Here is a 23,894-nt window from a genome sequence, read left to right as displayed (position 1 = left end):
GCAGGACCAGTGTGTAACTGTGTCCATAAAAACCCCACAGCTTGTCTTTCCAGGGAGAAAAGAGTAGCTCAGAAAGAAGAACATTATTATTGGCTTAACCAGGAGATCTTCAACGATCTAAAAACTCAAAAAAGAGCCCTACAAAAAGCGGAAACTTGGTCAAATTACAAAGGATGAATATAAACAAATAACACAAGTATGTAGGGACAAAATTAGAAAGGCCAAGGCACAAAATGAGATCAAACTAGCTAGGGACATAAAGGGTAACAAGAAAACGTTCTACAAATACATTATAAGCAAGAGGAAGACCAAGGACAGAGTGGGGCCGTTACTCAATGACAGGGCAAAGACAATAACATAAAATGTGGAAATGGCAGGGGTGTTTAATGACTTCTTTGTTCTGGTTTCCACCAAGATTGGTGGTGATTGGACGTCTAACATAGTGAATGCCAGTGAAAATGAGGTAGGATCAGAGTCTAAAATAGGGAAAGAACAAGTCAAAAATTACTTGGACAAGTTAGATGTCTTCAATCACCAGGGTCTGATTAAATGCATCCTAGAATACTCAAGGAGCTGACTGAGGAGATATCTGAGCTATTAGCAATTATCTTTGAAAATTCATGGAAGACCAGAGACATTCCAGAAGACTGGAAAAGGGCAAATATAGTGCCCATCTATAAAAAGGGAAATAAGGACAATCCGGGGAATTACAGACCAGTCAGCTTAACTTCTGTACCCGGAAAGATAATGGAGCAAATAATTAAGCAATCAATATGCAAACACCTAGAAGGTAATAAGGTGATAAGTAACAGTCAGCATGGATTTGTCAAGAACAAATCGTGTCAAACCAAGCTGACAGCTTTCTTTGACAGGGTAACAAGCCTTGTGGATGGGGGAAAATGGTAGATGTGGTGCATCTTGACTTTAGTAAGGCTTTTGATACTATCTCACATGACCTCATAAACGAACTAGGGAAATACAATCTAGATGGCGCTACGATAAGGTGGGTGCATAACTGGTTGGAAAACCATTTGCAGAGAGTAGTTATCAGTGGTTCACAGTCATGCTGGAAGGGCATAATGAGTGGGGTCCCGCAGGGATCAGTTCTGGGTCTAGTTCTGTTCAATATCTTCATCAATGATTTATATAATGGTATAGAGAGTACACTTATAAAGTTCGCGGACAAATTCAAAATGATCTGGACAAATTAGAGAAATGGTCTGAAGTAAATAGGATGAAATTCAATAAGGACATATGCAAAGTACTCCACTTAGGAAGGAACAATCAGTTGCACATATACAAAATGGGAAATGACTCCCTAGGAAGGAGTACTGCGGAAAGGGATCTGGGGGTCAGGATCTGGGGGTCATAGTGTATCACAAGCTAAATATTAGTCAACAGTGTAACACTGTTGCAAAAAAAAAAAAAAAAGCAAACATCATTCTGGGCTGTATTAGCGGGAGTATTGTAAGGAAGACACAAGAAGTAATTCTTCCGCTCTACTCTGTGCTGATTAGGCCTCAACTGGAGTATTGTGTCCAGTTCTGGGCGCCACATTTCAGGAAAGATGTGAACAAATTGGAGAAAGTCCAGAGAAGAGCAACAAAAGTGATGAAAGGTCTAGAAAACATGACCTATGAGGGAAGATTGAAAAAAATGGGTTTGTTTAGTCTGGAGAAGAGAAGACTGAGAGGGGACATGATAACAGTTTTCAAGTACATAAAAGATTGTTGTTACAAGGAGGAGGGAGAAAAATTGTTCTCGTTAACCTCTGAGGCTAGGACAAGAAGCAATGGGCTCAAATTGCAGCAAGGGAGGTTTAGGTTGGACATCAGGAAAAACTTCCTGTCAGGGTGGTTAAGCACTGGAATAAATTGCCTTGGGAGGCTGTGGAATCTCCATCATTGTCCAACCTGCTCTTAAACATCTCCAAACACCTGTCGGGGATGGTCTAGATAATAGTCCTGCCTTGAGTGCATCTAGGGGGCTGAACTAGATGACCTCTCGAGGTCCCTTCCAGTTCTATGATTCTGTGATTGATCAGTTCCTCTTCCCATGGCAGGAGAATGCCACGTTACAGACTCTCTTTGAGCATGTATCTCACTGACCAAAGGGCTGTTCTGCCAAATACTGCTTACCAGTGCAGTTCCTTGGCGGTCTCCCACGCCAGCACCAGCCCGGCCCAGCGGTGAGCAGAGCTGGCTGAAAGGCAGTGGAGATTATTCCAGCCCTTTAAGCAAAATAGAAACTGGATTTCCATTCGCCATCTTTTCTCATTTGCTTTTGTGCGAGCGGGTTTTGGGTTCCCATGGATTTGGGGCCCTGCCCCTGGCTGATCCTCATTCTGTGATGATGTAGCAAATTCCCTCACAGCACAGCTGCCCCTCTCCGTGGTGCCCGCATAGGAGGATGAATCTGTGCTGCTGGTGCCCCAGTTAGGGCTGGCCCATGGCATCTGTATGGGGTCGAGTCATGGGGTTTTTCCACGGCTGCCTCTTTTGTTCATTGCATGACTCCTGACCAGTCCAGAGCCCTGACACAGAGGCTCTACCTGTCTCCTTCCCCTGCATCTCTCATAAGGTGTATGCTTCTTATTCTCTGGCTGTCATTCAGCTTCCTGTTGGCCTGAGGCTGTGCACTCTCAGTGACCCAGTTCCAGGGCTTTGTGCATCGATACGCACCACTTACAGAATCCACCTGGTTGTGCCAGGGCCCATCTTTGGCTGGTGCATTGCTGCTCCCTGGGATGCCCAGGGTGACGTTTTCCTGCAGCTGCAGCGATTCCTCGGAAACCTGCCTTGGCTGTAATTGCTGTGCTCTGAGTCAGTGAAGCTGCTCTGCATTGTTAGCCCTGCAATGGGCTGGTTGCAGGAAATTGATCAGCAAGTGCGCTGGGAACCATCTCCTCTCTCTAGCTTGGGTGAGTGCAGATGCATGACTGAGGGTCTGGGTCTGTGAGCTGAAGAGGGGCTGGCACTGTCAAACCAAGTGTATGCTCTATAGAAACAGTGGGCTTGCCAGAGCGAAACAGGAATATAAATGGGCCTGGGGGTGAGGTGTTAAATATCACTGGGAACTGAGTTGTGGATTTAAACCTCTCACCGTCAGTGCTGGGAAACACAAATATAATCAGCCCCTTGGTTCTGGATAAGAGCCTACTACTGCTGTGACGGGTTCAGTCACAGAGCCCCCTTGGGACTGTTACCTGATGTGCTTAGACTACCTCTGAGCCTGTTTTCTCTGTCAGCTTGGGCCTCCAGAACCCTGCCTTGTTGAGCCAGACACACTAGCCTGCTGCAACACAGACCCAGGGTCTGAACCACACCCCCAAAGCTGCAAACGTAACTGAAAACATCTTAGCAAGTGCTCCTGTCTCCAGCACCCAGACACCCAGCTCCCAATGGGATCCAAACCCTAAATAAATCTGTTTTTAAAGCTTATACAGGGTAAACTCATAAATTGTCCGCCCTCTGTAACACTGATAGAGAGATATGCACAGCTGTTTGCTCCCCCAGGTATTAATCACTTACTCTGGCTTAATTAATAAACAAAAGTGATTTTATTAAGTATAAAAAGTAGGATTTAAGTGGTTTCAAGTAATAATAGACAGAACAAAGTAAGTTACTAAGTAAAATAAATCAAAATACGCAAGGCTAACTTAATACATTAAGAAACTGAATACAGGTAAATCTCACCCTCAGAGATGTTCAAATAAGCTTCTTTCACAGACTAGACTCCTTCCTAGTCTGGGCCCAATCCTTTCCCCTGGTTCAGACCTTGTTAGTTCCAGCAGGCATCTTAGGTGAAAAGCAGGGGATTCCACATGACTGGGACCCTTTGTTCTGTTCCACCCCCTTTAATAGCTTTGGCACATGGAGGGGATCCTTTGTCTCGCTCTGCGTTCCCACCCCTCCTTCTAAATGGAAAAGGACCAGGTTTAAGATGGATTCCAGTACCAGATGACATCAGGGACACAGAAAGGCTTGCAAGTAAACAGAGCCATTTACAACCAATTGTCCTAGTGTGACAAGGTGTCGGTCCTCCGAGCCCCTAGGGGTGATGGAGAGCTATGATCTCCGTGGCAGGCCTCAGCCACACCTTCCGGGCGTTGGGGAATTAGCGGGGAAGGTGTGCCGGCCGGAGTCAGTAGCGCGCCCCTCAGGCAGGGGAGCGCCGCCCGGAGCCAGTAGCGCGCCCCTCAGGCCGGGGGAGCGCCGGCACGAGCCAGTAGCGCGCCCCTCAGGCCGGGGGAGCGCCGGCACGAGCCAGTAGCGCGCCCCTCAGGCCGGGGGAGCGCCGGCACGAGTCAGCTGCTGGAAGCACTGGGTTTGCTGTTCCTGGTGCTGGGCCCCCAGGGTTTGAAGCAACTGCTGTTGGTGGGTGCCCAGCTGCTGCACGAGTCTCACCCTTTGGTGAGATCTAAAGTGGTGATATAACAATCCCTACCCACCAAAGAGGTGTTCGAGGGAGCCCCGCCTGAGAAGAATCATAGAATCATAGAATATCAGGGTTGGAAGGGACCTCAGGAGGTCATCTAGTCCAACCCCCTGCTCAAAGCAGGACCAATCCCCAATCAAATCATCCCAGCCAGGGCCGGGGTAATGTCGAAGGCATCCAAGGTAGCCACTTTCACTCGAGCATAAATGCGGGCCTCATCATCTGGGAGCCCACGGTAAGCCTTCTGGGCTAGCCCCATCAGATATGGGGCGAGGAGTGTCGCCCATTGGTCAGGCGCCCAACCAGCCACTGAGGCAACCCGCTCGAAGGTCACTAGGGAGGCTTCCGGGTCATCCTCTGGCCCCATCTTGGCCAGACGGATCGGTGGGGCGGGAGGGGTCGGGGTGGCTGACCGCTCCGGTTGAGCACCACCATGGCCCGACCACAGGGTTGCAAGCTGCTGGAAGCACTGGGTTTGCTGTTCCTGGTGCTGGGCCCCCAGGGTTTGAAGCAACTGCTGTTGGTGGGCGCCCAGCTGCTGCACGAGTTGGTGCTGCTGCTGTTGCTGGCTCTCAGCCAGGAACTTGATAAGCCTTTCCATCTCCATCTTTCCAGTAGGGGAGCTTCAGAGGCGCCCTCGCACTAACCCCTTTCGGCAGGGGTTGGGATTGTCTGCCCGCATTCTCCACCACTTGTGACAGGTGTCGGTCGGTCCTCCGAGCCCCTAGGGGTGATGGAGAGCTATGATCTCCGTGGCAGGCCTCAGCCACACCTTCCGGGCGTTGGGGAATTAGCGGGGAAGGTGTGCCGGCGCGAGCCAGGAGCGCACCCCTCAGGCCGGGGGAGCGCCGGCGCGAGCCAGGAGCGCGCCCCTCAGGCCGGGGGAGCGCCGGCGCGAGCCAGGAGCGCGCCCCTCAGGCCGGGGGAGCGCCGGCGCGAGCCAGGAGCGCGCCCCTCAGGCCGGGGGAGCGCCGGCGCGAGCCAGGAGCGCGCCCCTCAGGCCGGGGGAGCGCCGGGGTAGGGGAACGCAGGCCCACCCAACTCCACTGCATTCCAGCCCAGGGCCCTGGCAGTGACGGGAGGCGAAAGTCCCGCCGCTGGGTCAGCGGGGCCGTCCGCGCCCGCTGACCAAACACACCCACCCCACGGTGTAGTTGGGCCCCTGGGCTACTTCCTACCCGGTCTCTCAGGCGGGTCGCTCCGGTCCCTCCATCTCCTCCGGGTATTCTGCTGCGGGCAGCTCCCGCTCCCCCTCGGTCTCGGACTCACGCTGGCCCAGGCTGCCGTCAGGCCCCTCCAGGTCCTCTGGGTATTCAGCGGCTGGCAGCCCTGGTTGCCACAGGCCTTCCTCCCGGTCAGGCTCCTCCTTGCCCAGGGCTTCGCCTGGGTCAGCAGCAGGATCACGAGGGAGCAGCCTGTGTCTGTCTCCCTCCCTGGTGCTCTCTTCACTGGGCAGAGGGCCACGCCCTTTGTACTTCCTGTCCCACCCTTCCCCTTCCTGGGATTGGCGGAAGCTTGGCCTGGCCCCGCCCACTCAGGCTGCAAGGGTGGCTCTTTACCCTCTGGTTTGGAGGGGAGCCACCCTGGCTCCCTACACCTAGTTAATAGGAGCCATCAAGATTCCAAGCCACCATTAATGGCCCACACTTTGCATAGTTACAATAGGACCTCAGAGTAATACTTCATATTTCTAGCTTCAGATACAAGAATGATACATTCATACAAATAGGATGAACACACTCAGTAGATTATAAGCTTTGTAATGATACCTTACAAGAGACCTTTTGCATAAAGTATATTCCAGTTACATTGTATTTACACTCATAAGCATATTTCCATAAACATATGGAGTGCAATCTCACAACTGCGACCTGTTAATGGACTTGCTCCTTTAGCTCAAGTGGCAGAGGCTCCTGGAGTTAGCGCTGAAAGTCCTGGGTTCAGTTCTTGCTCATGACCCCTAATAGGGAGCCATCACACAAACCCAACAGCCTTGAATGTGTGGGTGAGAAGCAGAAGCCCAACTCCTGAGCTGGTGTCGATCAGGGGAGGTTCACTGACTCCTGCCAATTCCAGCTGAGGATCTGGCCCCCAAAGGGAAGGTGACCCGCCTAGTTTCCAAGGGGAGTGAAATGCAACAAAGTATATAAGCAGCATTGGGGTGAACGGCCGGTTAGATTCCTGGAAGAGCTGTTTGCTGTGGTCCCCGGCAGTGGCTTTCCCCCAGAACCCTTCTCCCCACTGGGCTAAGGATACGTGCTCTCTCCCAAGTGTGCAGCATCGATCGCTCTCTAAGCAGCGACGCTTCCTGCCGGTTGGTGCCCAGTGTAGGACTCTAAACCGAACCAAAACAGCACCCATGGAAGCACGCTCCCTTCAGCCTCGGGCCAGTCGCTTCATGCCTGACCTTTGCATTTATGCCAGGGACGACTAGCGGCCGGCCCTCTGCACATTGGGGCGAGGTGGCTGTGAGCTCTGGGGCTCGCTCATTAACCGCCACAGTCTTCTTGGCTGAAATCCATTGGATAGAGCCAGTCCCCTCAGATGGCCATAACTCCAAGGACCTTTGTACATTGATAAGCTGTCGTCCTCCTCGGGGATCTGATAGAAACACCACAGTCCCTCCCCCGCCTCACCCCGTAACCAGGGGCCCATAGAAACTCTACATCCCCTCCCCCGCCTCAGCCCGTAACCAGGGGCCCTAGAAATGCCACATCTCCTCCCCCCACCTCACCTGTACTCGGGGGCCCATAAGGAACAAGTGGGTCAGATTTCAAGTCTGTACGTAGAAAGATGAACGATTGAAATCCCGAGGCAGGTTGGTGACTCTGATGGGAAGTTCAGTCGGAGATCAACATGGCATGGGAGCGCCTGCCACATGTCAAGATGCTGGCTCCATGGGGACATGGAAATGATGGCACTGCCATGCCGGGACAGGCCTCCACGTGGGATTAGGTGGGGGAGAAGCAGAGAGTGAAACTGACTAGGCTGCTTGGATTGCCCCAGGGGCGCAGCTGGCATTCCAAACTCTCTAAGAACCCTGGCTACATCAAAGCTGCCCCAAGTCAGATTTGCTGGATCGGGGCTTCCAGTGCCTGGTGCACTCCCCCATGCACGCTGCCCACACCCCCACATGCCCTGCCCCACTCCACCCAGCACCCTGCCCCATCCCTGCACACTCAGCTCTGCATCCCTCTTTTTTAACCTAACATGAGCTCTGCTACTTGTCTCCTCTCCGCAGCGTCATTGCTGAAGCTCTGGTACCGGGAGCTGGAGGAGCCGCTGATTCCTCATGAGTTCTACGAACAGTGCATCACCCACTACGAGAACCCAGAGGCAGCCATCGCAGTCATCCACTCTCTGCCCAGGATCAACAAAACGGTGCTCTGCTACCTCATCCGCTTCCTACAGGTAGGGCAGGGGGGCGGGCTCCAGCCGGAGGGGTCACCCGTGGCTGTGTTGATACAGTCCTCTGCCTTGTCACGCAGCTCACTCCCAGCTTCGCTGCACTTATGGACGCTATTGCATTGACCCTTGTTGTGTTATGGGGATTTGGTACTGTATCACTCAGCCACTGTAAATAAGACCGATAAGCTCACTGATATTGTTACTGGGGCTGTCAAGCAATTAAAAAAAATTAATCACGAGTAATCATGCAATTAATCATGCTGTTAAAAGGTAATAGAATACTATTTGTATAAATATTTTTAGATGTTTTCCACATTTTCAAATATATGGATTTCAGTTACAACACAGAATACAAAGTGTACGGTGCTTACTTTATATTTATTTTTTATTATAAATATTTGCACTGTAAAAATAAAAGAAATAGATTTTTCAATTTACCTAATACAGGTACTGTAGAGCAATCTCTTTATCATGAAAGTTGAACTTACAAATGTAGAATTACATACAAAAAATAAGTACATTCAAAAATAAAATAATGTGAAACTGTAAAGCCTACAAGTCCACTCAGTCCTACTTCTTGTTCAGCCAGTCGCTCAGACAAACAAGTTTGTTTACATTTGCAGGAGATAATGCTGCCCGCTTCTTGTTTACAATGTCACTAGAAAGTGAGAACAGATGGTTTCATGGCACTGTTGTAGCCGGCGTTGCAAGATATTTATGTACCAGATGCGCTAAAGATTCATATGTCCCTTCATGCTTCAACCACCATTCCAGGGGACATATGTCCTTGCTGATGACAGGTTCTGCTCGATAACAACCCAAAGCAGTACGGACCAATGCATGTTCATTTTCATCATCTGAGTCAGCTGTCAGCAACAGAAGGTTGATTTTCTTTTTTGGTGGTTCGGGTTCTGTAGTCTCCGCATCGGAGTGTTGCTCTTTTAAGACTTCTGAAAACATGCTCCACACCCCATCCTGAGCAAATTTTGAGAGGCACTTCAGATTCTTAGATCTTGGGTCGAGCGCTGTAGCTATCTTTAGAAATCTCACATTGGTACCTTCTTTGCGTTTTGTGAAATCCGCAGTGAAAGTGTTCTTAAAATGAACAACATGTGCTGGAACAACGTCATCTGAGACTGCTATTAACATGAAATATATGGCAGAATGCTGGTAAAACACAGAGCAGGAGACATACAATTCTCCCCCAAGGAGTTCAGTCACAAATTTAATTAATGCATTATTTTTTAATGAGTGTCATCAGCATGGAAGCATGTCCTCTGGAGTGGTGGCCAAAGCATGAAGGGGAATACGAACGTTTAGCATATCTGGCATATAAATAACTTGCAATTCCAGCTACAAAAGTGCCATGTGAATGTCTGTTCTCACTTTCAGGTGACACTGTAAATAAGAAGCGGGCAGAATTATCTCCCATAAATGTAAAAAAACTTGTTTGTCTTAGCAATTGGCTGAACAAGAAGTAGGACTTAGTGGACTTGTAGGCTCTAAAGTTTTACATTGTTTTGTTTTTGAGTGCAGTTATGTTACAAAAAAAATCTACATTTGTAAATTGCACTTTCACAATAAAAAGATTGCACTACAGTACTTGTATGAGGTGAACTGAAAAATACTATTTCTTTTGTTTATAATTTTTACATTGCAAATATTTGTAATAAAAATATAAAGTGAGCAGTGTACACTTTGTATTCTGTGTTGTAACTGAAATAAATATATTTGAAAATGTAGAAAAATGTCCAAAATATTTAATAAATTTCAATTGGTATTCTATTATTTAACTGTGAGATTAAAATTGCGATTAATCGTGATTCATTTTTTTAATCAGGATTAATTTTTTTGAGTTAATCACGTGAGTTAACTGCGATTAATGGACAGCCCTAATTGTTACCCTTCCATGTTACCCCATGTGTACATCACATTACAGCAGTGACACACATTTCCTGTCCTTCCTGGCCCAACACTGGACACAAAACTACACACAGAGCCACAGCTCATAAGAATAGTCACACTTCAGGGCAACTACACCTGCATTCCCCCTCCGTGGCCCACCAATGGCATCCACTATAGGCTTCTGGCTCCCAGCCATCACCTCTCTTGGTGAGAGATCCGCATCTCACTCCCTCCTGACTGGGGTTTTAAGGCTACACAGCTCCCTGGGTTACACTGCAATGTCCCCAGCAAACCAGACCAGCTAAACAGCCCAGAGCCTGTGCCTTGCTTTCTTTGCAATGGCCATGACCAGTGTGTTGCCTGCAGTTATAAGGTGTTGCCTGCAGCTGAGTTATCCCACAACTCCTTCTAAGCAAGTACATTTATTCTTAAGGTAAAAGCGTTACAGAGAAAATGTGTTAAGACAATCAAAGAACCTACATGCCTGCTAAAAAGCCTACCAGAGATCACCCATTGGGGCCCTGTCAACACGCATCCCTACCTCGAGGGAACTCCCTTCTGCTCGGACACAGCATTGCAGGGGACTTTGCATCACACCCCTTCTGGAGGCCACTTTCTCAGCCATAATGACCAGCCCCAGCCAGTCTCTTCTCTGGACTCTCTTACTTGGTCTCCTGTGGCTCCACCCTCCGGCCAAGTGACAAAACTTCAGTCCCCTTCCGGGGTTCAGCTCTAAGCCAAAGGTTCTTCACCACCACCACCACCCCAGGCTTTTCCCTGATGGCCTTCTGCCCCTTGTAGGCATCTGTCTCATTCTCTGGTCCTTGCAGAGCCTAGCTAAGGCTCTCTCCACTCTAGGGCCCCACCACAGGAGCTGACCCTGCTCCTGTAGCTCTGCTCTCTGGCCACAGCCAATCCCACTGACTGGACCTGCCTTCACACCCTTCCCATGGAGAGGGAGCTCCCCAGAGCTCCTCTCTCCTGGGTCTTTTCCCCTCAACCACCCTGCTCAGCTGCTTATACAACCCAGCTCCACCTCCTCTGGCCAGGTCATTAGTTAATCACCTCCCAGGTGCGGAGCATAACTAAGGTTCTTTCCTTTGCTTTACAGGTGATGGGGTTAAGCCCATCACAGGCCTAGTAGTGTAAGTCCTTCCCCAAGGATGGTGTGCCCCTTGGACAGAAGGTCCTGCTCACTCGCTGGAGCAGAAAGCAGGCCCCAAGTCAGTTTAAACTCAGGCTATTTATCCCAAAGGCCTTTCTTTGTCTGTTGGTGTCTGGAGAACCCAGTCTGAACCAGTCTAGGGAGCCTCTCCAGGAGGGGTGGACCTCTCGAGGGGTCACAACCTGGCTGGTTTGCCTTGATCATCTCCCACTGGTTTTAGTTCCTGGAGGAGCTGTGGTCCCCCTCCCCCATGGAGTAGAACACAGTCAGACATAAACCATTCAATTAAAACAATGGACCGCAAAGGAGAAAGTCGCCGTTCCTCTCACAAGCCAGAGTTAATATCTAGCTTCTCTCTAGTGCTAGCGATCCCAGTGTTGTACCCCTTAATGGCATTTACCGGGTAACTGTCTCTCACTTTGTGGGTGTGCAGTCCCCGGCACCACAGGGGCTGCAGCCTCAGTCTGGGGGTCTGGGCTGCCCCAGCACAGTGGGGACTCTGAACTCAGTGTTTGTGCAGCCCCTGGCAAAATGGGAGCCCCGATCTCAGGCAGGGGCTGTGCAGCACCTGGCACTTGGGGGCCCTGATCTCAGTCACGGCCTCTAGGGGCTGCTGGGACGCACAGATAGTAACAGATGGCATTAAGGAACAGATCCAGAACTGGGCAAGCAGAGGGGTGGGCAGGAGACCAGGCCCAGGTCTGTGATGCTGGCAGACACCTGGGCGGTGCTAATAGCTCAGACGGTAATTCTGAGCGGGCCCCAGAGCTGTCTGAGGAGCCGGTGGCGATGCGGCTGGAGGGGGAGGCATTCCCCGCATGCTGTAACCTCTCTCTCTTCCCCAGGTGTTCGTGCAGCCAGCTAACGTGGCGGTCACCAAGATGGACGTCAATAACCTGGCCATGGTTATGGCCCCCAACTGCCTGCGCTGTCAGTCCGATGACCCGCGGATCATCTTCGAGAACACCCGGAAGGAAATGTCCTTCATCCGGGTGCTGATCCAGCACCTGGACACCAGCTTCATGGAGGGGGTCCTATAGCGGCGAGCTGCGGGAGGAGCCAAAACCAAATCTGACGACGACCACAACCCACCCAACCCCCCTTAAATCCCAGGTCAATCAGCCGACGAGTACGAGCAAGACACCACAAAGGGAAGGCACTGGGCAGCTCTGGGCAGGGCCTCTCGTCCCCGTCACACTGTGTCCCCAGAGTCATTATGAGCTGGCCTAGTCCCGCCTCTCTCACCCCAGCATCTCTCATCATCCTTTGCCCTCTAGTGTCATACAGGAAGTGGTGGTGGGATCCCGCCAGTGTTACTGGCGAAATGACATCTGCCCTCCCCTGAACCAGACCTCTGGAGATGTTGCTGCCTATCCCCCCAGCCAAGCCACCGTGGGGCAGCCTGCAGGGTTAGCCTGGCGTGGCAGCCACCTGCAGGTGAGGCTCGGGAGTCCTGCCCAGCATCCTGGGCCTGCAGCCACTCTGGGGATGAGGGATGCTAGGCCTTGCCACCGCACTTTAATGAGTGCTGTGTCTCGCAGACAGACGTCCAGGACAGCCACTGCTGGCTGCAGCTGCCACATGCTTCCTGGGGGAGAGGGGTAGCTGCAGGAGGGGGTGGTGCTTAAGATGGCAGCGTGGACGGAGGGGAAGATCAGAATAAGCTAGCGAGCATCACCAAGGCCTCCCAATGCTCCTGCCCTGGGGCCAGCGCTGGCTGGGAGGGTGGGTAGGACAGTCTCAAGGCAGGGACTGCAAGGGGGTATTTGGAGCAGTCCCACGCAGTCTGGAAGCTAGGGGATGCCCAGCAGAAACATTCATGTGGAATAGGGTATGGATCCATCTGAGAGGATAAAGCCCCTTGATAGGAAGGGGTCTAAGCCCCACGCAGGCCTCATCAGCTCAGCCCCCCGCTGAGAAGAGGGACCCCTTTATGGCTGGAGGAGGGAGCCAAAACCAACTCCAAGTTCTCAGGGCAAAGCTCGTGGTGAGGCGTCTCTGTGACCCGGAGCCACCTGCATCCGGTGATGTCACTTCCCCTTCTTTTCCTCCTCTTCATCAGCTTCTTGTAAAGCCCAGATCTGATCGCAGCGTCTGTGTTGGGAGGGCGGGGTGTCGACTCAGCAGTGATTAATTCTCAAATCCTGAGACCTACCAGCCCTTTCTAGACAGGATCTCTGCGCCTTGAATGTAACCCCGCGCCGAGAGGTTCAGGGCAGGGCAGAAAGCTATGACTGCAGCTGTTTTGTCCTGGCGTTCGATTCAGGCTCCCGTGCTGCCTGGGCTCCCGTTCCAGGGCAGGACGGCCAGGAGCAGCTGGGCTTCATTTGCCATTTGGGCTGTGGCAGGCTCAGCTGGCGCAGGGTTCGGCTACATCTCAGCAAACCCATAACCCGAGCTGGTTCCGTGCCATCTCTAGAAGGGGATTGTCCCCGGCTTTTCCTGACTCCCCTCAGCAGTGGGCCATCTCCGCCCGCCCTCAAAAGGGCGACAGTGCAGGCAGAGGGTGCGTGTCCCATCAGAGCCACCTGCAGACGATGGATTTAACAATCAGTCGGGAATAGAAGAATGACCATCAAAGGTGGCACTCAAGTTCCACTTTCACCCTCCTGAGTATGGGTAGGGCTAGTTAACTTCCTGGGTGTTTTGCCCATGTGGCCCATGCGCAGCTAGGGCCCGGTATCAGCAATAACTCCATCGCTGATTTCCAAGACAACATCTGCTCGGTTTATGAACCCAGACAAGACTGGCGCTGGCTGGTGCTGCATGCAGCTGGTCAGACCCCGGCTCACTGGACCCCAGCTGCATCAGCCCTGCGGAGGAGAGTTGTTTTGGGAAGGGCACCAAGCAGGCGCAATGGAAGAGACGTGCTGTCGGGAGAGTGGAGACTGCCAAGGAGCTGGTGTCACGGGAGCACCCAGAGTGCCAAACCCTTCCACTGTAGCAATATCCCGGCTGGGCCGTGTTGGGGCTTCTTTCTGTCATGGCTGGATTCTGCAGCATTGGCCAGGGCAAGGAGGCTGCTGTGTTGAGCCATGGCAATGAGCAAGGCTTTTAAAGCACTTGGCTAGTGTGGGACACACTCTGGGTGGAGGTGCTGGCTCCTGAAGGCAGAGAGTGACCGAGGGGTTCTTTCCTGCTGTCAGAGAAAGTGTGGGTCAGACTTGTGAAAATTCCACCTGGCAACACGTTCTGGATGGCCCTTGGCATCAGCCCCAGCGAGGCGTCGGGGGCTTCTGGATCACCGGGCTCAGAGGGCTCTGAGACACATGGCAGAGCTGCAGCCATCAGCAGTGCCATGTTTTCTCTCTTCCTTGCCCTCCGGAGGATTTCCAAGGCGGATGGCTGCTGTTGCTCTATGGGAGCTGGGAGGCTATTGGGAAATGGTTACAATCCAGCTCGTTCCCTCCTCTCAAGGGGCTCTCCTTGGGACAGTCAGGACCAATGCAGGCTGGACTTGGGTCTCTGAAAGTAGCCCTGGCATCTCCGACTCCCCATCTGATGGGCAAAATCCCTTCTCGTCGAGCCACCTGGCGAGTCTCAAATGCCCACGTGAGCCTAGTGCTGGGTCCCAGCATCTCCACGCTCCGGTGCCTTCTTCAGTTGGCCCCTTGCCCAGCTGCCACCCCCAGGCCAGTGCTCTAGCAGATATCCAGCTCAATCCACCTTTACCGTAGGCCAGTTCCCTCGTAAGGGTCTTTGGCCTTTAGGGTTTGCATGTATTAAAAGGGAGTCCAGCTCAGGATGCAACCAAATCAGCCCCTGAGCAGCCTGGTGGTGGCACTGGGCTGTGCCTCTGAGGATCTGCAGTGCACTGCCCCGTATCCCTGCTTTATAGAGCTCCCCACTTTAACCCTGAGCTGCTGGCCCATGACCCCCACCCCCTGCAGGAGAGTTAACCTCTTGGCTGCTGGTGCTCAGGCAGGGACTCTGTGCCCTACCATCTAGGTTTACATTTCTCCATGTTAACTCTCTTCTCCCCAGCCTCTCTCCCTGCTCTGCTCTTTAACCTGCAGCCCTGCTTCCTTGGGATCTCAGTGGAGGAACTGGTTTTTCTGTCTGACCTCTATTTACTGGGTGATTCCCATTCATGCTGGGATTCGAACTCTTGGCAGCAGCAAGACACTGGCTGCACATGTGTGTGTGACCGACCTGTTTTCCTTCTGCCAGCCACGAGGATTTCACTTCGCTGTGCCGAGGGACCTCTAACTCCCTGGGGGACCCATCCAGTGACAGCTCCCCCACGCTGGATTCCTCCTCAGCCTCTGTTTCCCGATCAGCTCACTTCAGCATTCAGCTGTGATGGTTCCCCCATCTCACCCCGGACAGCCTGAGCATGGACAGCCCACGTCTACTTGCACTGGAGCACTGTGCCCACAGGCCCCTCCTGCCTCGCTGAGACCTTGTTTTCATCTCACACTGCCATCAGTCTGTGGCAGGCAGCTGGGTCCTCGGTGCTGCTCAGCACGTGGCAGCGTGCAATGGCTGGGTGCCCCACAGCAGGCGCTCTAGGGAGCCGCGAGCTCACCGACCTGCCAGCGGTGCAGTGTCCTCAGCCACACTCCACAGCATCCTTGTGGCTCGAGGCAGGTCTCACCCGGAGAGAAACCTGCACAGGGTCCTGGGTGGAGAGCCCCATCCCCCCCGCGAGGTGTCTCAGGAGAGCCCCAGAGAGTCCGGCTGAGTGTCTAATACCTTGAGTGTCAGGTCGATGACGAAGCCCTGGGTGCGAGGAGCAGAGTGCAGTGCATACCCGCCGTGCGTCCCACAGCGCTGGGGTGCGTCAGGGGCCTCTGGCCTGCCTTCTGTAGCTCCCATCCCCACAGGAGCAACGTGCTGCTCTCTGCGACCGCAACTGCTGCGTGGAGGCACCGCAAAGCACCGGTGGGGCCGGTCGCACATGGTCGGGCAGGAGAGTCCAGCGGGAATCCCCACCAAGGTGGGAACATCCCCCTCTCCGGGACATTTTCCTTCCTACTGACAGGGAAGGAGCAACTCCTGCTGTTAGAGACAGGCTGGGCTTGAACAGGGTCAGGGAACAGAAGCAAGTCAGATCTAGCCGTCTGTCATCTCGGGTATTTCTCATGTGCTGTCACTGCGTGACTAAGTGCCAAGAACACACAATAGGGTAATGCTAAAATTGCCCACTGGGCCCTCACTCATCATTCTCCAGGATTCATTCACTGGTACGATAAATCTTTCTTTTCCTTCTCTCTCCTCCTCCTCATCACTTGGCCACGAAGAAGGATGCATCTCATCACCAGGGAAGGCTTCTCGTTGAGTGCCAAACACACTCAGGCTTGGGCTGGTCCTCCTGTGGCAAGGAGTTCCACAGTCCGCCAAGGAGGCTGTGACCCAAAGGCCAGCAGTTCTTCCAGCCTGGAGGAGGGGCCTCATGTCACACTGTTCCCTGGCTGACAGCTTTGAGCGTCTGGTTAGTTACTTCCCTACAGCCTCCTTAGGGAAAGGAGTCCCTGGGAACTCACCAGCGCCTGGGCTGCCTAAGAGATTAATCCCTTGGTGTTTTCACAGCTTCCCACCAGTCCCTCCCTCCAGCCTTTCTCAGCGAAAGGGAAAGAGAGCCGAACCATCCCAGCGAGCCTGTTCCTCAGAGGGATGATGGGCATCAGGGAACCTGCTGGGGGAGGGATGAAGTGTAACCCCATGCACATGAAACCCAAAGTCTTGGACGATGGCAGGGACAGGTGTGCAGAGCTGGAGCCCAGACGTGACATGATTCCCTCCATGCAGCTATAAAGAACAAGTGCCTTCAGCTCCCTGGGAGAAACAGTTACTGCCAGCCCAGAGCCAGCCCCAGCAGCAAACGCCCTCCCTGCCCACACGCCTGCCGGGAAAGGAGTGAGACACAGGTGCTGTGAGGAGCCTGGGCAGTCCAGCGGTGAGCCTGGCAACCCTGCAGTGGCTGGTGCTTTTGTCCTCAGTCTCTCTGTGAAGTCCCATACCCTCCTGGAGAGCAGTCTGTTCTGCCTCTGGGTATCAAATGCTGTGTGGGATGGATTAACTAACCTGTCTCGTGTCTCCAACCTTCCTTGGTTCCTCGCGGTTCCAACCGGCTGCACTCGCCCCCCCCACCCCCCCGATCTCAGCTGGGGTCTCTTTGGCCTGGGCTTCTCTTCTCCAGTCTGACAGTGAGATTTCATCCCTTCCTACCCGAAATGTTATTCTTGCCACCGACGTGGACGCGTGCGGTGTCCACGTTGCCGGCTGATGTGTTCCAGCCATTTCCCTGAGCCCAGGCAGTGCTGAGCACCACTAGCCCCTGCCAGAGAGGAAGGGAGCTGAAAGCTCCCTGCACCCTGCCGGATGAAACCCATGGGTGCTGTCCCCAGCTCAACAAGAGCTTTCGGGTGTGTTCCTGCAAGTCCCAGTGAGTCGTTCCATGGGTGCCCGTGTGATGTTCCCGGGAGTGAGGAGTGCAGGCTCATCCCGGGGGGTAGCGCCCGCCGCACAGCTCCCAGGGTGCTGCTTGTGTGGGTCACTTGCCCATTCCCCACAGCACCCTGGGTCGGTGCTAGCATGTGCTCAGCCATTTCCGCCCCCCAGGACTTGGAATGGGAAATGGATTTCACTGGGCTGGGCCTGGACAAACCCTCTCAGCTGTGTGACTGATCCGTACCTTGGGGAGCCTCTTGTCAGTTACACCCCCAGCCTGCAATGTCTGGCCTGTTTCCCTATGTCCACATGGCAATTAAAAACCCACAGCTGGCCGGGCCTGCTGCCTCGTGTTTGCAGGGCTCAGGCTAAGGGGCTGTTTCACTGCGGTGTAGACATCCAGGCTCGGGCCGGAGCCTGGGCTCTGGTACCCTGCAAGGGAGGCGGGTCCCAGAGCCTGGGCTCAGCCTGAGCATGAACATTTACACCGCAATTAAACAGCCCCTTAGCCCGAGCGCCCCCCCCCCCCCGGCCCCATGAGCCAGAGTCAGCAATTGTCTGACTGCAGTGTAGACAAACCCTCTGTGACTCTGGCTGCTTGTAGGCCTTGTAAATACTTCTAAGGGCTGTAATCAGGTAACCATTCAGATAAGCTCCAGATGCTGCAACAGACCAAAGGGGGGAGGCGGAGGGTCCTTCCCACTTACTTTCCTGTTACCAAGTCATCTGCTGGCTTCAGCACGGGAAATTCCCCTCTGAGAATCATGGTTCTCCCCACAGAGGCTGGTGGGCTTTCTGACCAGGTCTCCTGTAACTCTCCGTCCCCAGTGTCATTAAACCCGAGGCCCAGGGCAGCGTGAGAGAGCAGGGTCAGCTCCACAGTCCGTTCGTTTGCCCTGTGACTGGCTGTTTCCCCTAGCCCTCCTGCAAAGTCCATGGAATCAATGTGTCCCCAAAGATGTCCCAGGATGCAGCGGGCTCCAGACACTTGCTGCAGGAGCGGGAGTTGTCAGCAGGGGGTACAACGTCAGCACCATGGAGAGCTTGTGTATCAGGGTTTCTACCTGTTGCAGCAGCCTGGTCTTGGAGCTGGTGTGAGCAATGAAGCCGCTTTTGCACTTCCCAAAGCAAACGGTCAAAATTGCTCACTGCAGGCTCCAGGAGAAGGGCGTGAGGAGAGCTGCTTCCTCGCACCTGGGAGGGACCCTCATTTGGCCGGTGCTCATTTGTTTTGCCCTCTTTCAGTGGCCCGGTGACGTAGGCAGCACCCCCAGGCTGCAATGTGAATCATGCTTAATCAGTGCCTGTACTGGATCCGAAAGCAAAAATGGTGGAGGCCCCAGACCAGGCTCCCATCTGGCTGGGCAAGCCTCCTTTCTGGACCCAGCATCTCTGCTGCTCATGGGCCTGGCCCTGTGAGCTGTCAAGGGCCCTCAGCTCCCATGTCGTCAGTAGGAGGTTAGGACCCTCAGCCCTTCTCAGGATTGGACCCTCAATCAGCAGTAACCCAGCTCTTTCATGGACTCACCTAGAGACACCTGCTCATCCACTGAAGATTGCAGTCTGGATGTACAGTGCTAGCAGAGACGAGACTGGGCAAGGTCAGCCGACACCCCAGCTGGGGTTTCTGGGTGCAAGTGGTACCCTGTGTCCCCTCTTTCACCAGTAGAACTTACAAATGGAAGGGGCCTCCCAGACCATCTAACCCGTCTCCCCGGCAGGGCAGGGAGGGCAAGATTCTAGAAGCAAGGTCTGGAGTAGCTCCAGCAACAGGAGCAAGAGCGATGGAGAGGGAGATTATTTTTATTTAATGCGTTCCTGTAAAGCTGGAATGTTATGACGCATCCCAGGCCAGTAAGATTATATAGAGAGATATAAAGAGAGAGAGATATACATAGTAAAAATCGCTAATGACATAGTTTTAAATCCAGATGCTATTTATCTTTAGAGCCATTGTCTGTCGCCCTTTCATTGCACAAGAATTAGCTTTTGTCCCAGTTTGTTTGGGGGGTTCCATTGCAGGGTTTCTTCATGGCTTCTGACCAAAAATAATACTCCTCTTCCCCCTGTGTCCTGTAGAGAAAGGCCCTTGGGTGGCTCCCTTAGGGACAGGACCTTCTGCAGCGCTGACTCCACTCAGCCGAGTGCAGGGGCCACCTGGCCGTTCCCAGGCTCGTTGCCGCAGGATCAGTCAAGAAGGCAAAGGTGAAATGTTAGAGTCCCCCAGCAGTGAGGTACTGGCAGTTCCTTGCTGGGTGCTCAGGGTCCGGCCCAATGGAGCCCGGCTCTAAGAGCCATCTCTACTAAGCAGCTGGTTGAGTCTCTGCTGCTCCCCCAGGCAGCCACACACGACAGGTTTAACTAAGGCTCAGTACCCACCGGGTTGTTTCTGGCACTGAAGTCTCCCCTCTGGCTGGTTTACGGCAGTAAGAAAGTGCACACTTCTTGCACGAGTTCCACACCTTGCCCAGGGCCAGATCCTGCCCCGGGGACCCTGAGCGCAGCTCCCTGGGTCTTACTGACAGAGCGGCTGGTAGGCTCCTCCCTTTCCCTGGGAGCAGCCAAGGAGGCACGGTTGGGTGGAACCCTCCTGGACCCAGTGCCTGCTGTCTAGGCTCTCGAAGCCCGTAGGAGTCGCGCTAGTGTAGCAAGGGCATCACTGGGCCCGGGCAGGGTCTTGGGGCTGGATTCTGATCTCGGCGAATCTGGAGAGATCTCCCCTACATTGAGATCAGGAGCTGGCTCTTGAGTCTCCAGACAGGGCTGGGAGCCCCTTCTCCCCAGGGGCTACACCTTCCCACTGGTACCAAAACCTAGAGGAACGTGGCTCTTTTAAGGGACGTTGTCAGGGAGTTTTGGCCAGAAACACAGGCTGTGTGTTACAGGAATGGTCTGACCACCAGGCGGCAGTGGGGAAGGGTTCATGAAATCAGCCTGGTCAACATGCAAAATGAGATTGAAATTGTCCCTGCTCCTCAAAGAGCCCTGGGCAATTGCCTGAGAACCAGGAAGTGAAACTGCCCCGTCTAGCTGCACAGCCTGAGCTGATCAAATAAGCGTAGATGCTGCTAGGAAGCCAGGGAAGGGATTTTTAACTTGACAGTGTCCCTTTAAATAGGGGAAGGGGCAAATTCATCCCTATAATGAATCCCTGGAAGCCAGGGCTGAGTTTGACCCCATGTGTGGCAGGGAGCAATGCACTGCTGGGGCCACCGTGGAATAAGCAGACGCAGGTTAGTGCTGAATTCCTAGGTAATGTGTCTCTAGGACTTGGTCAGCGTCCATACGGCCAAAGGAAGCGACTGGCACGTAGCTGTTTGTTACAGAGCGTTCGGCCCATCTCCTTGCTGTCCCCCTGCTGGACATATGGGGACCCCCGGTTGTGTGGGGAGCCCTGTTGTGTGCTTGCTGCCCACAAATCTCTGCGTAACTCTTGGTTGATTTGCTTTAGCATTATCCATTTGCATGTGCCCAGGTGGGAACCCATCAGGCCTTTCCCAGCAGTGGCTGGAGGTTTTCCCAAGGTGGGGACTGGAATTGCAGCCTGAACAGGCTTGTCCTGTTGAACCAAATTCTAGTTCTTGTCTCATTTACCCGAGCGCAAATCCATCCACGTCAGTGGTTTTTACTCCAGATTTACACTGGCAGGAGATCAGGAGGCTGGATCCTGGCCCCACTGAAGCCAGTGGGAATTGTACCCTTGACTTCAGTGGTAGACTGGGCATTAATGCTGGAGGTACTGGCCTGAATCCCAGTGCATGAGGAATGGGGGTTTGACACCGATTCTCTTTTCATTGGCTCCAACTTTTCTCAGTTAAAGACAGGAGTTGTACAGAGATTTTCTATCTATCCAGAAGCTCTTTTGATCTCATTAGAAGCTCTGGAGCGATTCTCCCCCTTCTTCATTTTGTTTTATTTTTAGATGGAACTGGCCTTTCTCCAGCTTTGTATGTTTCAGATGTTCTGACTTTGTTCTTGTCGTCATAAACTCGGTTTTCCCCCTCGATTTTATATATCAATTTTTTTAGACTTGAGTTTTTATTTATTATTAAAAAGACAAAAAAAGAACAAACCAAACCACTCATGGAGGGACAGCAAGGAGGGAGCCAGACATTATGGGAGACAAAGGCGACTGCTCCGGAGGGTGTTTGGGGCTGGAGGTGCATTCTCCATCAATGGGCGACAAAGATTCCCACCACCCCACCCTCACTGGGTCCGTTCCAGACGAAGAAACCCCATAAAGTGAAACTTGCTTTTAACTACTCAGTGACTAACCACTAATGTGCCTCAGCACATGCGACCCCCAGCTCTCTGCTCCCCCACCCCAGGGGGTCTCTCCAGGTGGGGCTGGGCTTGTTGGCAATGTGGAGCCTGCCTATGCCCGTTCTGCTGTCCAGGGCGTTCAGTCTGGCATCTCTCACCAGCACTAAATTCCACAGGCAAAGCAGAACCCAGACAATCCAGCAACTGGGCCTGATTCTCCTCTCACCTCCACCACTCCGCTGACTCCATAGCATGTCCCCCGCCGCCCCAGTTTACACCCGCGTGAGCTCACAGGCCCACATTACAGCCAGAACAAACCAGGCCAGCCCTTGTGGGCCAGCCCCTAGCATATAGTATATCCAGCCAAAGGGCCGGATTCTGGGTTAACACAGGTCAGTCTGGGGCGAGTCCACAGTCGATGGGCCTGATCTTGCATTGACACCAGCCCAAATCAAGAGCAACTTCATCCTGGTGAGCGGAGGGGAAGTGCGAGCAGAACCCGGCCCAGTGGAGTCACTCAGAGCTAGAGCTAGACCCGTGTAACTGAGATCAGGATCTGGCTCAGTGCCTGGCATCGTTCCTCAGCTGGTGATATTAGTGATTTGGCCTGTCGCTGACATGGTGCAGAGGCTGGAGAGCAGTGCTGCCTGGCCCAAGCCAGCCCCAGCAGATGGAGTCACCATGTTACCCCAATGGGTTCCCTAGCCAGGAATTGTGCTTTGCCTGGGATCACTGAGGTCGTTGCTGGACACTGTGTTTCTGTCTCTTTTTCGTTCCTTCCTTTCAAGTGTCAAGGTGAATTTGAAAGTCTGATGCCCTCCCCCCCCCCCCAACTCCCCGATGTTTTCCTTGGACAATCATCTCAGGCACTGGGCAGGCTGCAAGCAACGCACCTGAAGGGACACAGACGAGACTCGGCTCTCTCTGCCCATCCGCATTCACGGCGGAGATGGACATTCATGAGACATGCTGAGTAACCTTTGACCTTTAATACCCACGGGCCGTGAAGGCGATTAGGGGGGCAACCTACCGTGTAACGTTGTCTGACTAACTCTGTAATTATGAAGCATGGACAGGTAGCAGCGACTCCATGTTGTGTGAATAAAGCTACATATGGACATTCCCCTGTGCTGCATGTCCTGGGTGTTGGTAGCTGCGTCTGTTTCCTGCATGTGTAAAGGGTCCCTTCTCCCCCCAGACACGCACAGAGCCCCCATTAGCAGGGGGGTAACATCACAACCTCCCCTGCACAGCTCGTGGGCCGGGTTTGAACATCAGGACTTCAAGAACAAAGGACCCTGCCACTCAAACTAAAGAAGGAACTCCATAGGCTGGTAGCAGTAGCAGGCTGTTATCCTCTAGCTGATCAGCTAGAGTGAGAGTGATGCACACGCTCTGCCAGTGGGCTCCAATAACCTCAGAAGTCCACAATTCGTTACATTTCCTGAACAAGGCCAAAGCAAACGGAGCCTGAGTCTCTGTCCTTAGTACCAGGGTCTCTCCATCAACTTCAGGTGAACCTCTCCTGATTCATACCATTGTGAGATGAGGATCACATCTTTCACCCACCACTGAAATACAGCCCGCTCTGGGGTAGAAAGCAGCAGCTGTTTAACATCACACAGTGACACTACATAACAAGGACAGGAGAAAATTAGGGAAGTGGAATGGGATTAGCTGAGTTGGGACCCAGCCAGGATACTTTGGGTTGCATCCTGACTCCTGGGGATCTTCTCTGATTCCGAGTGCTCGGGGCCTCGGTTTTACCTGTGGTTTGGAAGACAGCACCTCTCCTTCTGGAGCTTTGGGTCAGATGGGGCAATTGGCAAAGCACCAAGCTGGCATTGAGTGCAAAGCCAGGATCCCTTACACCACTGGGATGGGTTGGGGGGCACTGACCGGCCTGTATGGCAGTAGGTGGATGTGCCTGGGAAGTTACTGGGAGTTTCTCTGCCCCAGAGGTGGGAGGATGGGGATGGGCTTGAGGTGTCAGTTCCATTCATTCACATCCCCTCGAGCCTCGATACGCCTCTTTCCATTGGCCACCACGGGGCTACCCCTGCATCACACTGGGAGATCAGCATCACGCCCCGTCTGAGCTCCGGATCCCCCAGGGTTAGCACAGAGCAAAGGTCCTAGCCAGGGCAGGGTGGTGACACTTCCCCCTGGTTCTCTCTCCGAGTGCTGCCAGCTGGAGGTCTGACCATGGCCACAGCCTCCCAAAGACCCAGCAGGGCCCTGGCTCTGCCTGCTACACCTGCGTCCATCAGGAGCAGCCTCTGCAGGCAGTGGACCTCAGCCAGGCTGAGAGGAGGCTCTGACT

At 53.3% G+C, this 23,894-nt stretch overlaps 1 protein-coding gene across 5 annotated transcripts in view; it reads left to right on the top strand.

The window, feature by feature from the left end:
* The window catches only part of ARHGAP39 (Rho GTPase activating protein 39), a 412,713-nt gene extending 394,984 nt beyond the window's left edge, over positions 1-17,729 (top strand). For 4 of the 5 annotated variants that reach the window (XM_074943732.1, XM_074943729.1, XM_074943731.1 and 1 more), the window contains 2 exons: positions 7,679-7,848; positions 11,761-17,729. In XM_074943732.1, the coding sequence (XP_074799833.1) occupies positions 7,679-7,848; positions 11,761-11,955 (365 nt within the window). In that variant the 3' untranslated portion in view covers positions 11,956-17,729. The remainder of the gene's footprint in view (positions 1-7,678; positions 7,849-11,760) is intronic. The other variant, XM_074943733.1, reaches the window with a different exon arrangement.
* The last annotated feature ends 6,165 nt before the right edge of the window (positions 17,730-23,894 follow it).

This window comes from Natator depressus, chromosome 2 (assembly GCF_965152275.1).
Source record: "Natator depressus isolate rNatDep1 chromosome 2, rNatDep2.hap1, whole genome shotgun sequence".
NCBI lineage: Eukaryota > Metazoa > Chordata > Testudines > Cheloniidae > Natator > Natator depressus.
Note: the sequence above shows the minus strand (reverse complement) of the source record. Positions and strands in the feature narration are given on the sequence as shown.